The sequence below is a fragment of the Prenolepis imparis genome, unplaced genomic scaffold, assembly GCF_030444845.1.
Source record: "Prenolepis imparis isolate NDT839.2.m4 unplaced genomic scaffold, iyPreImpa1.0 SCAF_10, whole genome shotgun sequence".
In the NCBI taxonomy this organism is placed as follows: Eukaryota; Metazoa; Arthropoda; class Insecta; order Hymenoptera; family Formicidae; genus Prenolepis; species Prenolepis imparis.
In genome coordinates, this window is record NW_028141168.1 from 854,716 (window position 1) to 870,165 (window position 15,450).

Here is a 15,450-nt window from a genome sequence, read left to right on the forward strand (position 1 = left end):
GTAAAACTATTACAAGTGCATATTATTCATCGGTATTGGACCGTTTGAAAACCGAGCTGCAAGAAAAACGTCCACGATTGGCCCACAAAAAAGTTCTTTTTCATCATAACAACGCACCAGCTCACTCATCTGTAGTTGTAGCCGCAAAATTGATGGAATTAAGGTTCCAACTCGTTCCGCATCGCCCCTATTCTCCAGATTTGGCTCCCTCGGACTACTACTTGTTCCCCAATATGAAGAAATGGCTGGGGGGAAAGAGATTTTATTCAAACGAGGAGGTGATTGCGGAAACGAATGCCTATTTTGCAGAGTTGGACCAATCTTATTATTTGGAAGGGATCACCAAACTGGAGCAGCGTTGGACGAAGTGTATAAGCCTAAAAGGAGACTACGTTGAAAAATAAAAAAAGTTTATCCCGAAAAATTAAGTAGTTTTCATTTTTGCACGGACTTTTCAAACCACCCTCGTATATATATATATATGTATCACTTTGGTACAATTCGAGGACATTTTTTGTCACGTAAGGTATATTTCGAGGATATTTCGCACTTTTCAGGACAGTCCTCATTATTTTTTTTCCCTATGGTATATTTTGGGGACTGTCCCCAAAATTATAGTTTTTATAGTTGGTAACATTTGAGGACATAAAACGAATGTCCTTATAATAGACCAAATATATATGAAAATTATTTTGCATTTGGTATATTTTGAGGACATAAAAATTCAATTTACAAGTAGTATGTTTTCATGTATTCTAAATTTGTTTTTCATTCTAACTGGTACTAAAATTAAAAACAAATGTCAAATTTTATAACAATACAATCTTTATATTATATTCTCAATACGTGTCCTCAAAATATACATAACATATATTTACTGCCCTTTACAGTATATAATTTATTACCACTTTTACAGGAAGACCAAACATAAATTATGTTAAAAATAATTAATAAACGCAGAAAATGTATAAACTACGAGAAAACGTATAAGTTCCGTTTTATATTTATTTGAATGTCCTCAAAATTTACCAACCATGAATTTCTGTTATAATATATCCTTTTTTACTTTGTTCTCATTAATGTGTGTAAATTTTAGTTCTGTACTGCGAATATTATATAATATTTACAGAAATAATCAATTTTTGAAGAAGACCTTTTTCACTCATATTTGATGTTTGACGATCAGACATCTTTTAACAAAAATTGATTCTTTCTGCAAGTATTACATCACGCTCGTAAGATTAAATTCATCCGCGTCAATGTAGTCAAAAAAAAAAATATTACAAAAATTCATGATTGGTAAATTTTGAGGACGTACGAATAAATTAAAAAAACGGAACTTATAATACGATATCTCTTATATATATTTGCTTTACCAATTAGTTATTTAGTTTATATTTCCGTTTTACCAATAACTAATTGGTAAAACGAATACATATAAGAGGCATCCTATTATAAGTTTCGTTGTTTAATTTATTCGTATGTCCTCAAAATTTACCAACCATGAATTTCTATAAAAATAAATTCTTTTTTACTTTGCTCTCATTAATGTGTAAATTTTGGTTGTGTATTGCGAACATTGTATAATATTTACAGAAATAATCAATGTTCGAAGAAGACTTTTCTCACTCATATTTGATGTTTGACAATCAGACATCTTTGGCCGTGCAAACTAAATATGATTGGAGACAGTTTCTTCATGCTTAACAGAAATTGATTCTTTCTGCAAGTATTACATCACGATCGTAACATTAAATTCATCCGCGTCAATGTAGTAAAAAAAAAAAATATTATTGCAAAAGTTTATGATTGGTAAATTTTGAGGACATACGAATAAATTAAAAAAACGGAACTTATAATACGATACCTCTTATATATATTTGAGTAGTAATACTAGGAGAGTTCTAACCCATGGGACAATGAGGGGGGGTGAGGGGCGAGGGGAACCCAGGGCGCAGGGAATGACGTCACGCGGGGAGGGGGAATGACGTCACGCGGGGAGGGGGAAGCGTCCGCGATTTTGGTACCTGGTCCGCGAGGGGTCCGCGGGGATGGGGAGGCGTCCGCGAGGTTAGGGTCCGCGAGGGGGCCGCGGGGAGGGGGAAGCGTCTGCGATTTTATGGTCCGCGAGGGGTCCGCGGGGAGGGGGAGGCGTCCGCGAGGTTAGGATCCGCGAGGGGTCCGCGGGAGGGGGAAGCGTCCGCGATTTAGGTGACGGGTCCGCGAGGGGTCCGCGGGGAGGGGGAGGCGTCCGCGAAAGACCGCATGAAGCTTTGTTGGTGAGGGGTCTGCGGGGAGAGGGGAATCCGCGAAAAACCACATGAAACTTTATGGGTAAGGGGTCCGCGGGGAGAGAGGAATGCGAAGGATAGCGCGAGGCGAACGCGAGAGAGAGAGATGTCGCGAGAGAGACGTTCGCGAAAGAGAGATAGCGGTAGCGAGATGATGCGGCGATTGAGAGCGCGAGGTGTTGCAGCGAGGCGTATATGCAAGAGCGAGAGAGATAGCGCGAGATGACGAGAGGTAGCGAGATGACGCGAAGGAGAGCGCGAGAGCTGATGCAGCGAAGGAGAGCGCGAGGTGCACGCGAGAGAGATATCACAAGAGCGAGAGAGAGATGTTGCGAGACGATGCGGCGATGGAGAGCGCGAGAGCTGATGCAGCGAACAAGAGCGCGAGAGGCGGACGCGAGAGAGACTTTTTTTTAATAATATTTTTTTTTAATTAATATTTTTAGGATGAGGAAGGGGAGAAGATCTAATCTAAAATAAACTATATATTTTTAATATTTAAAATAATTTTTATTATATAACTATGTGTGTGTGTGCAATCATACAATTTTGTGTGTGTGTGTGTGTGTAAAAATTTAAAATATTATATACATATAAAATATATTGATGGCTGCGTCATGATGATCGACCCATGGACGTTAAAAAGAGTAGGGGATGTATGACATAAGAATTAGCTTGAACGCTTACTCGGCACATGAGATAAGAAAACAGATGGTCCGAGACAAAGATTCCATGATGAGAATAAGCATATGAATAATATTTAAAATTGAAACCACAATCGAACGTCAATAGAACCACGTTCAAACATCAATCAACCACCTTCGAACCACTTTCGAACCATGTTCAAACATCGATCGAACGTCAATCAACCACGTTCGTACCTCGATCAACCACGTTCGAACATCGATTGAACGTCAATCAACCACTTTCGAACCACGTTCGTACATCGATCAACCACCTTCAAACCTCGATCGAACATCAATCAACCACCTACAAACCACTTTCGTACCTCAATCAACCGCTTTCGAACCACCTTCGAACCTCGATCAAACATCAATCAACCACCTTCGAACCACTTTCAAACCACGTTCAAACATCGATCGAACATCAATCAACCACCTTCGAACCACTTTCGAACCACTTTCATACCTCGATCAACCACCTTCGAACCACTTTCGAACCACGTTCGTACCTCGATCAACCACCTTCGAACTTCGATCGAACATCAATCAACCACATTCAAACCTCAATCAACTACATTTAAAATTATAACATAAGAATGCTGTCGCATACTGAAATTAATACGAGCACGTGCGGACATATAATTCTTATATGCATATGAGGAAAAGGAGAGAGAGAGAACAAAGAGAATATTATTTTAATATTAATTTATTCAAAAAAAGGGTGTGGCGAATCATTGCGATGATTTGACCACCAATTAAATATTTTAAATACATTTTCTAAAGCGCAATTTTTTACATGTTTATCGCAACGTAGATTATAGGTAGTATCTAAGTTGTTTAAGGTAGGAATATCTTCATAGTCTGCATCCAAGGTCTCAATAATGAAACCGTTTCTCGCATCGTCCATTATATCGATCAACCATTCTCGCTTTTCATGGCCTTTTACATACACAAGAGAGGATGACTCTTCTTCTTCTTGTATCATACCAGCGATAGCTGTTGTAATCAAACGATGAGCCATGCAGTATGGAACGTTTCCATCTTCCCATTGCAATCCATGATGATTTCGAGTCAACCATGAGGCTTGACGTCTCTCCGATTTTATGAGCACATCCCATGGTACGGGGCATGCGAAAAAATAATGTGAAACAATGAATCCTCTTCTCAGGATCGCCGCTCCCTTCACAATAAACTGCTTATTGAAAATAAATCCTTGTAGATCCACAAACGTTGGTACAACCATATTGTTGCAAGAATGTTGGACGACTGATGTCGATTGTTAAAAATCTCAATCATTTATATTACATCGGAGGAGGGGATAATTGCTGATTATGTAATTTTACGAACTACGTTGGACAAAGGACAATATTCGACAACACGATCATGCAAGATGAGACAATATGCTGTAGTATTTGCCGGTACATCTTCCTTACATTCAAACTCTATTCTCACGTCCACGGTAGAATTTTTGACAGAATCATTTTGTCGCGAACAATCAATAACTGCGAGAGGACCGCAATGTAGAAATTTCGCGATAGTTAGTACATTCTCAATATCACACCCGTAATAAGATTTGCGAAAACGAGAGTACATATCAAACAAGAGGGCGAATCTATTTTTTTCAAAATCTAAATTTAAATCATCATAGGGATAAGATTCAGAGTTTAGATACAGCTTTACGTTGGCTAATTTACAATGATCGAATACAGTAACATCTTTTGTCATAATATTTTTTCTACCAGTCTGCAGTGCAAAGATTACATATCGCGGCTTTTCCAGCTGAGAAGCAGTTTTCACAGTCCATGAATGCTTGGTTGTACTATGTAGCAGAGGAAATTCGTATAGATCCCAAGCGCGAAAACTCATGTTTAAGAATTGCCCGCTTTCCAATGCTCGTAGCAAGGACAGTTTATTCACCTCATTCAATAGTACATGAGACATACGCCATTGTATCTTGAGTAATTCAATAGCAGCTTCAGCAGGTCCATACAGACAATTGTTGTCGTTGCGCGAACGTATCAAAATTAATACATGGCGAGCATTAATCACAACTCGCTTGTAATCTTCGCAAAATCCCAATAGCATGTTGAGCGGCACGCAAAAGTTGAACATACAAATTTCGTTACATGACCCATTATGTGTCATATCCCATCCAGCATTCTTCAAGATTTTACTTCTCTCGGTTGTTAAAGAAACATAATTTTTCATCGTTGAAGTTATTCCAACGTTTCTGTTGCGATCAATCTCCACACCATTGAGTTCATATCGAATTTCATCAAACATGAACGCAACACAATTATTTGTTAATATCATCGTTTCATTTGCATCTATTTTAAATGTCATCAACTTTCCCTCGACATACAAAAAGCTTTCGCACGGCAACGTATACAAATCCTGGTGGTGTATAGGTATCCGTATCTCGTCGCTATGTCCAAGCGATGTGTTAGCATATGGATTGTATGTATGTGTCTCAACCTTGACGATACGATCATCAAAGACTGGTTCACCACCAATATTCAAAATATCAATCATCTTTTCGTACGATGAATCCCAATGATTTTAAAAATTCGCGATTCAGTGCGCTGAGTTTCTTTTTAGTGTAACGAGATCTCTGATTATTGTCGCTCACTGCCGCAGCTGCTCTCGCAAAAGTATTGTCCCTCGTAATGTCCCTCGTAAAATTATTATCTCTCACGTGCTCCGTATCATTTAGCACGAGCATCACACGCTAATTTTGTCGACGCCGTACGTGCAATCTTACAGTAACTTCCTCTCCTCGAAAATCCAACAATCGTCCTTCTTGATCAACAATGCGTATCGTTAGATCAGTAATGCTCCGTACGACGATCGGGAGATAAATGATCTGTGCAGGCGTTTTCGATATCTTATATCCTGGCGGCACGCTCGGTGAAAATTCATGTATCGTGTGTACGCGCTTGTCATTACTGTACGCACCAGTGGTGACGCTACATTCTATACGGATAATATTCACGCTAATAATATTTATAGGTAAATCCGAATCATGCCATTTGTGAGGTTACAATATACGATTCGAGAATCCCAACAACGATCCTATATTGTATGGTTTATTAAAGTTTATTCTATAGATGCATTTGATTTCGCTCTTTAGAGTATTATGATTGGCGCGAAGCGCTATTGCATCTTCATTCTGCTCTTTATTGGAAGGTTATTGTGAAATTGCACGTCTCAGATATTCATCTAGAGCATGTATTTCGTATGATCCTTCGGGTATTGTAATTTCCTTGTCATCGTTATCAAAGTAAAATTTATTATTCTTAGAATTTACATTCGGAATCTTATGATAAGTTTCAAAATCTGTTAAACCGAGCTCATAATCACCATTCGATAAATCTATAGCTGGAAAGTAGCTTACAGCGAGAACGCTACTTTTGCCAGTCAACGTTAGTGTTAGCGACATGTTGTCAAACTGAATCGTGATGATGGATTGACAGGTTTTATATCAACCGTTTGAAGAAATCGTAAACACAATTGTCCACAATTATTCTGATTATAATTTTGATAGGATGTGTGACTGTATTCTATTTTCATAACATTTAAATATTGCACCAATTCTTTGGGTGGTCGTAGATTACCAAAACTATCGAAATATATTGATCGATTTCCCCTCTTTACATATGCTACCCAATGAGTACCGGGACCATCAACGTCGTCCAAATTGACGATACCGCTCTCATTATGTCGCACACCGTTTATCGGTAAATTATTGCGCATGAAAACACCTCTAAAGAATGGTATATGCATACGTCTTGTCAGTTGTTCTAATTGTACATTAGTTGTTACACCCACAGGCATTTTTAGCGTTTTTTTTTGACGTTTTTTTTTTTCTTAGTTGAGAATCCCTGTCCACGTTTGTATGGAGCGAGATAAACTCCACGACCTTCCATAGCGTGATTATGACGTTGCATTTCTTCAAGCTGACGTTGCGCAGCCTTGCTATCATTCACAGCCTTTGCGACTCCCGCTGCTCCACCTGCCAACGAACCGAGAACTCCCAACAATGGTAAAATTGGCAAGATACCACCACGCTTCGCCACAGGCAGTATTCGTTTCTTCTTCTTTTTCAAAGATTTTTTCGTCTTCGTCCCCATACCGAATTTTGTCTTTGCTTTCATAGCTGCCCAAACAGTCGTAGCGGCTGCTCTTTCACCAAGAGTTGAATCTCTCGCAGTAATACGTTTTCGCGCTTTCGCAGCGAGTATATTATCAGCAACGTGTCGTTCTCTGAGGGCGTTGCTTTGAGAATATGCAATGTCGTGCTCGCGACACGCGGCATCCAATGGATTAATACTTCGATCACCTCTAGCCAATCGCTTTTCCAAATGAGTCCCCGGACCGCAAAACTGATAGCCGGGAATATGTAATTCGATCGGAAGCGCGTTTATCGCGCGATTAAAGAGACCACTACCTATTTTCGTTGACATTCGCTGCAATCCTTTATCATTGGCGCTGGACCGTCGATGTGCGTTTGCTGCCACGGTCGATTGTAATGTTTGAAACATCGACGACAGGTCTGAATCTCTGGATCCGCCTTTATGTGTTCCGGAAGCTTGTCCCACACGTAGTGGATGTGATTTTCATATCGCAATAAAAATGCTTTTGGTACAAATTGCAGCTGTTCGGCGCTTAAACCGTGAATATCGGAAGCACTTGTTAGCAGAACAAACATTTTTTCGATGCTGAGTGATTCATGGTTCCGCGCAGCTATAAATAGGCTCTCCCTGACTCATTCATTCATTCGAGAGAAAACATGCGGTTCGTTCAGCAATCGACGATAATCAAAGTTACAAATTTCGACGATAAAACACGGTTGATGTCGGATAAAGAAACACGCAGACATGGAAACATACTGCCGAATACTATACGCGGAATCATTTGCGGTCCTTCGAATTGTGGTAAAACTAACGCATTGATTAGTTTGATAGAAAGCCCGCACGGCGTTTGCTTCGAGAACGTGTACGTATACTCGAAATCGCTTCAACAACCGAAATATCGATATTTGGAAAATTTGCTATCACCGATAGAAGAAATTGGTTATTTTATATTCTCTAATAATAGCCATGTCATTCCACCGAGTGAGGCGCTTCCGAATTCCATTTTTATCTTTGATGACGTGGCATGTGACAAGCAAGATACGATAAGAGAGTACTTTGCAATGGGGCGACACTCGAGCGTCGACTGTTTCTATCTTTGTCAAACGTATGCCAAGATACCCAAGCATCTTGTACGTGACAATGCAAACTTATTAATTTTATTTAAACAAGATGGGACAAACTTGAAACATGTGTACAACGATCATGTAAATACAGATATGTCTTACAATAATTTTGGTGCATTTTGTCAGAAATGTTGGCAACATAAATATGGATTTGCAGCGATTGACAAGGACAGTCCGCTGACTAATGGACGATACAGAAAAGGATTTAATGAATTTGCAATACCGCAAAGCACTTAGTCGCTTTCGATGCATTGATTGAGCAACGTCCAAATTGCAACATTATGAATAAGGATCGTGAAAAGATAGTGTTAGAGATTGCGAAAACGAGCGATTCAATCCGTAAAAAATATCGTTTCTTGAAAACTGGTAAAATGGAGGAGGACTATGCATTGGAGAGGCATTTTAAACCAATCTCTGAACCTCTGAAACAGCTTGTTGAAAATACAGTTGGTGTTGAGTCTGGTGAAGAAAAGATTGAACCATTGAGTATGCTCGGAGAGAAAAAAGAGTTTAAAACAAAGCGATCAAATATATCATTGAGCGGTATAACTTCTACTCCAAAGCGAATCAAAAGCAGGCGAATGCAACAATTATTGGATGCAACTACTTCTACTCCGATACAAGATGTACAGCCAAGGCAATTATTGCATGATAAGACATCTATCTAGGAAATTTTCGAGACTTCACCTCAATCGCTTGTGACATCAATTCAACATTCATTACAAACATCCGATGGTCAAAATTCATTGCGAAATCACCTGGGTCCACTTGCTCAAAAATATGTGGCAACTATATTGAGTCAAGATAAAAATTCCAAGATGGATTACGTATACGGTGTTAAATTTATCGACAAAGGAATGACGCTCGGTAATAAAAATTTCGATGTGGATAAAAATGATAATATAATTATCGATGGGTCAAAATACGTTGGAATAGCAGGTCTTTACGAGTTGGTTTTCAAGACAATTCCCGACGATGAAATATATACTGCGAATGACTTGCAAAACTATAAAAGTATATTAATAAGAACAAATGCTCACAGACGAAATGGTAATGTGAATCAGCCTGTATTAGGTAACAAGGGATACAAATATAAATATATAATCGCACCATTATTCTCTGATAAAAAATCTGGAAAAGGTATACCGCGTGCTATGACCTTAAACAATAATAAGATTGATTACGTGCATTGGAATGATCCCAACGAGTTGGTAGATCGTCTGCGATTGCTCGAAGCTTCACGTCAAGCCGGCAACAACCCCCACGACAATGAAATATTGTCGATTATCGAGGAACTTTACGAAGCTGGTATTATTATAAAATAAGTTATACATCCACGATACGAGTCAGTCTGTCAATATTAGTGGTATCGAAATGTCGATTAATAAATTTGGATTATCACTTGGAACGTCGAATAATAATTCATATTATCAATAGGATGGATTACTAAGAAATTACGTGCGCGATAATACTGTGTCTAACAGCCTCCGGCTATGATGCAAGGTCGCGCAAGATACGACGTGTAGCGCAACCGGAAGATGATAATGATGCAGCCAACAAACGATATGTCGAAGCGAGTGTCAGGCTTTTGAGAGATCAACAGAAAGAAATTGAGAAAAAAATAATCAGGCTTGAAAGGAATATGCAGGCGCTATTATTAACGCTGGATAAAATGGCTGTAACGCAGACTACATCAAAAGATACATAAAGAACTGTACGTGAAAATTATATCACATTATTACAAATATGCCTCGATCAAACACCTCTGAAAAGCAGCTACTCGTGGAGGAATTGCACGGTCCAGCGAGATGAAATTTTCCGCGTAGACGTGTCATAGTACATGGATACGACGACCTGTGGCAAGCTGACGTGGTCGAGATGCGTCCTTATGCAACAGTCAACAAAGGATACAATTACATACTCACCGTCATCGATGTGTTGATCAAGTATGCATGGGCCCTGCCGCTCAAGAATAAGAGCGGACGCGAAACAGCTGACGCTATCGCTGAGATAATTCGAGATAGCAAGAGATGTCCGAGAAACATGCAAACCGATAGAGGAAAAGAATTTTACAATGCAAATGTGCAGAAACTCGTAAAAAAACACAACATCAATCATTACTCGACGTATTCTGTTATGAAAGCCTCAGTAGTGGAACGATTTAATCGTACTTTAAAGAACAATATGTGGAAAATGTTTACACTTAATGGTAATTACAAGTGGATCGACGCGCTGTCCCGACTCCTTGCAGAGTACAATGCGCGAAAACATCGCACTATCGGTATGAAACCTATTGATGTTACTCCGGAGATTGCCGAAAAACTTTTAAATACGGTATATAGTAACATAAAAATTGCTGCTCCGGCAAGATTCAAAGTAGGCTGTCAGGTACGCGTGAGTAAATTCAAGACCGTCTTCGAAAAAGGTTTTACACCAAATTGGACTACTGAAATATTTAAAATTATCAAAGTGCAGAAAACTAATCCTGCGACATATATACTTGAAGATTCGCGCAGAAATTCCGTCGCCGGAGGATTCTACGGGTACGAGTTACATCATGTTGCAAATCCCGATGTATATCTCGTGGAAAAGGTTTTGCGGAAAAAAGGCGATGATGTTTATGTGAAATGGTTGGGACTGGATAAATCTCACAACTCATGGATTCATAAAAATAATTTATTATAAACATTTATTTAAAATATTTGTACACTGTTTATTTTACAATATATTTATCTAATAATTTTATAAATACAAATATACATATACAAAATATACAAAATATACATATTTTACAACAAATATTATTTACAAAGGTATTTTATAATGTCCCCATGGTAATGTATTAGTGGTTTCAGGTATGATATACCGCTTGTCATCGTGAGGACTTAGAGCAATTTTCGTCTCGCGAATGGTGTATACTTCATGCAATTTCGATCTTATACATGACTGACTACGTGTCATTTCAATCTCTTCATTCAAACACCGCGTGTAATCATCAAATGTTATCGTTCTCGCGACAACGTTACTCTTGACACCTTTTACTTTTTTGGTATCTTTCTTACCATCCACTCGTAATGCATAAATTTTTGCTCTAAGCCCTACAAATTCGGTCATTATCGTACCGTTATTTTCATCTTTCATTAGACCTGGCACTTTTTTATTCACGAGCGGTATACCGTACACATTGTCCGCAGCGTAATCGCTCGTATCAAATTTGCTTACGTCGCGCTTTATATTCTTATACACATCTTCACATTCGATGTGGTATATTAGGCTATCTGTGTCGGTGTACATTACCCTGCATCTGTCGCGATATAGCGGTGACATGTACTCGTGATGAAATTCGTATAAACATGTTTTGGAGATGTCGAGTATGCACATGCCGACATAGATTGGTTTGTAAAATTTTACTTCGAGTTTACGTAATTCTACAGCGATTAGATTTTCTGAAAAGATGCTTCTACTGTGGAAATTTGGTTTCGCAATCATTGCCTCTGCACCGTATCTTCCTTCCCAATGTGTGATAAGTTTTACATCAACCCGATTACGCACATTTTCCATCGTTTTGCCGAATACTGCATTATTCAATTTATATAAATTTTTTTCAAAATCATTTTTCGCGTGTGTTCTAAATTGCGTATTAAGTTCGATATAATTTCGAAGCCATGGAGATTGCGCGAATTGTAATATGCGATGTATTTTTGCAACGCGAAGGCCGTGACGCATACATTGCTGCAGGTTGCGGTAGTGTATCACATATCGCTTCTTGTTGTATAGCGTTGCGAGAAGCTTATCTTCCCGCTTGCCTGGTGGCTTGTCGCGTGTCGGGCAAAACGGTAGGTCAGTGTGCGCATCGTGAAGACATTGTGGATATTCTAAATCTACTTCAAGGATGTAGCCTGTAGGCGAATCGAGCGCGATAGATGATAAATTGAAACTAGACATGTCATCGACCCATTGAAAATCAGCATAAGGCAATGGTTGACACATTGCCCATCCATACAAATTATTTACATCGAAGTACATAAGGTATGACGATGGTTTCGATGGATCATATGACTGCATGTACTTGTTATTAGCGTGTGCATATCTGTTTGAACATTGACTTAGTCCACCGCGTATACCCCGTTCTATAAACATAACCATGTCGATATCGGTAAGCAATTCAAACGTAATATTTGTATGTTTTAGCATCGCATCCCACGTATACCCGGGGAGAGTATAATAATACGCAGGGTCGAGCCCATAACTCTCGATGCAAGTGTCGCGGAAATTTTCAAAAATATCTGCTAATAACAAGACATCAGTTTTTAAATATAAGTCGCTATATTCGCCTAGAGTTCGAAGGGAGAATCGATTCCAGACGTTCTCAGCGTGCGCGTAATCGCTCTCTGATACAGTGTCACTGGTCAAGGAACTATAAAACGATTCGCGCGGCGGTAAACGCGTGTCCTGCAGCTTGTCCACGCAGTCAATGTACTCGTACGGAAAGACACCTTTTCGCGTCAATAATTCGAAATTGTGAGTGGATAAATTTTGAAATTTCAATTGTAAATTATTGAGTTTATCTTTACTTAGAAATGATGCCAATTTATCGAGACTAGTAATGAGAAATTTATATGAATCGATAAAACGTAATTTAATATTTCTGGATTTGTCTTCGGCAATTTGAACATTTTTTGTAAATGATATATATTTTTCTTTAGTTATTGGAAGTAATTCGATTCCCCCTTCGAACGCTGTAGCTATTTCCTTAATTATGAAATGTGAGTCGTAACCGGATAAATTATGAAATACTATTGGAATACAAGAAGAGTTTTTATAATTTAAGTTGCAATTTGAGTGTGCTGGACCTCTGTACCGCCCGGTCAGATGACATTGATCGCGTACGCGTGTATCGTCATCTTGCGTGAATGGTTTCTCACATATATGACAATGTGTCGCGCTATGAAATTTTTCCCACTCGTCTGATGTTAAATTTACCATGGTGACGTTAGTTGCCAAAATATTCTTTACGCGTATCGCTAAATTTTGTAGTTGTTCGGAAAACCACGAAACGCAATCTACACTACGACGAGAATAATACTCGGATAATGAATCGTCATATGAGCAATGTACATAATATGCTATACTAAATACTTGGTGATGTTGATATAAATTCTTTTCTTCTTCCTTCTTATCCGTCTTTGTCAGTACACATTCGAGGTCAGCGTATACGACAAAAGGAAGCCGTTCTTTCATGGTATAGTTGGTGAATGCGAGCCACTTGTCCTTATCGCTCGGTAACCGGATAGCGCAGTCATTCATCTCTCCGCAGTCTACCGTATGTGACTGCAACTTGTCCTCAGACCCGAAATAATGCATACATCTGTAAATTACAATTATAAATAATTTTATTTTATATACATATATAATTTACAATAAATATAATTTGTAATAAATATACATACCGATCGCAGATATATTTTTGACCATTATGTTTGCTCAATTGCGAGCTCACGAGCCGGGAGAGATTCTTGATGCATGTGAAATGTCCAATGTTGTTGCTGTCTTCCACGTACAGCAAGTTGACGTGTCTGACTTTCTTCTGCTCGCTGAGACGCATTGGGACAATGTTCTTTTCTTCGATACAGTACACATTTATCGAAATGTTGTTTGATAGTTCAAATTTCTTAATTTGATTCACAGTCACTGGAAACTCAATGTCTTGGAGATTCAGCACTGTCGAATAATGGGGATATGACGACGTTCTCTCACTATATTTTGCAACTGGATGCAGAGCAGCGACCACCGCCCACGCGAAACATGCATTGTCTTTAGATTGCACGTTCACTACAGCTCTTTTGTTCACTATTTCTCGCGGCAATTTAACATGGCATCCCGCACGCATTGGATTGTATTTGTTTATATTTACAGTTAAATTGTTTATTCGCGATAATGCCCAACCACTATCACGTTCTTGAAATTCTTCTAGCGATGCTAGTGTGGGCTCGATAACGCGGCATTTGTACCAATCATGTAAATCGGAGGTGTGAAAGATTTCAAAGTTTTTAGTGTTGACACTTTTATTAGCGCGCTTATCGCCTGACACAAACTCACCATTAAATATAGTGTTCACTTTTACACTAGTGTGTTTTTGCAACACTATTTGCACATGTTCAACCACAATGTCTTTGGCATCCTCTAGAAATTGACGAGGTTCGATGTGATTACTGTTTATCACCGCACCAGTCAAGATGCGGCTCTCGAACGCCGTATCAATCTTTCGCCATATGAGTCCGATGTCTCGCGAACTGCTTCCGGCACCTGCCTGTACAAAACGTCTGCGTACCGAATTCTTCAACCCTTCGAGACGTGCGATTTGGGAGACAAGCGATTGTCGAACTCCGATCGGTAATCGTGGACGTTTTATTCGACTTTGTTCTTCCAGTGATTCGATGTATTCGTCACATTGCTGCTCCCACACAATATATTCTTCCACCGAATTCACCCTTGCAGCTTGCTCCAACAAACTTGCTTCCAATTGTGCCATTTTTGAGATGCTCTTGCTGAACCTCTGACAATGATACTAACATAGTATGCCTCTTTACCATCCTTTTTATTTAATCGTAGAGATCATTGGCACAAGAGTATGTTGCACATTTAACCTTGACAATAATTCTAATATTTCATTAAGGATGATGTCATAGCAGCCGTGCATCGGCGCTTGAAAATTGCAATTTTACACATTTTGAACACCTGGGGGATGACAGCAGCCGGTGCATTGGCATTTGAATATGTTACATTTTGCACATTTTGACCTTGACAATAATTCTAACATTTCATTTGAGGATGATGTCATAGCAGCCGCGCATCGGCGCTTGAAAATTTTGAATATGTTGCATTTTGCACATTTTGACCTTGACAATAATTCTAACATTTCATTTGTGGATGATGTCATAGCAGCCGCGCATCGGCGCTTGAAATTTTGAATATGTTGCATTATTTTACATTTAATATTTCATTGAGGATGATGTCATAGCAGTCGTACATTGACGCTTGAAATTTTGGATATGTTGCATTATTTTACATTTAATATTTCATTGAGGATGATGTCATAGCAGCCGTGCATCGGTGCTTGAAATTTTGAATATGTTGCATTATTTTACATTTAATATTTCATTGAGGATGATGTCATAGCAGTCGTACATTGACGCTTGAAATTTTGGATATGTTGCAT

General features: G+C 38.9%; 1 protein-coding gene across 1 annotated transcript; it reads right to left on the reverse strand.

Moving 5' to 3' along the window:
* Positions 1 to 773: 773 nt before the first annotated feature.
* Positions 774 to 14,763, reverse strand: LOC145942150 (uncharacterized). Its single transcript, XM_083048625.1, has 2 exons — positions 13,682 to 14,763; positions 774 to 783 (listed from the first exon to the last, which is right to left on the reverse strand). Exons 1-2 carry the CDS (start codon positions 14,761 to 14,763, stop codon positions 774 to 776), a joined length of 1,092 nt encoding a protein of 363 aa, XP_082904751.1.
* Positions 14,764 to 15,450: the final 687 nt, after the last annotated feature.

What these genes read in the sequence shown, in the direction of transcription:
- LOC145942150 (XM_083048625.1), bottom strand. Translation starts at nt 14,763, where the DNA reads ATGGCACAATTGGAAGCAAGTTTGTTGGAGCAAGCTGCAAGGGTGAAT.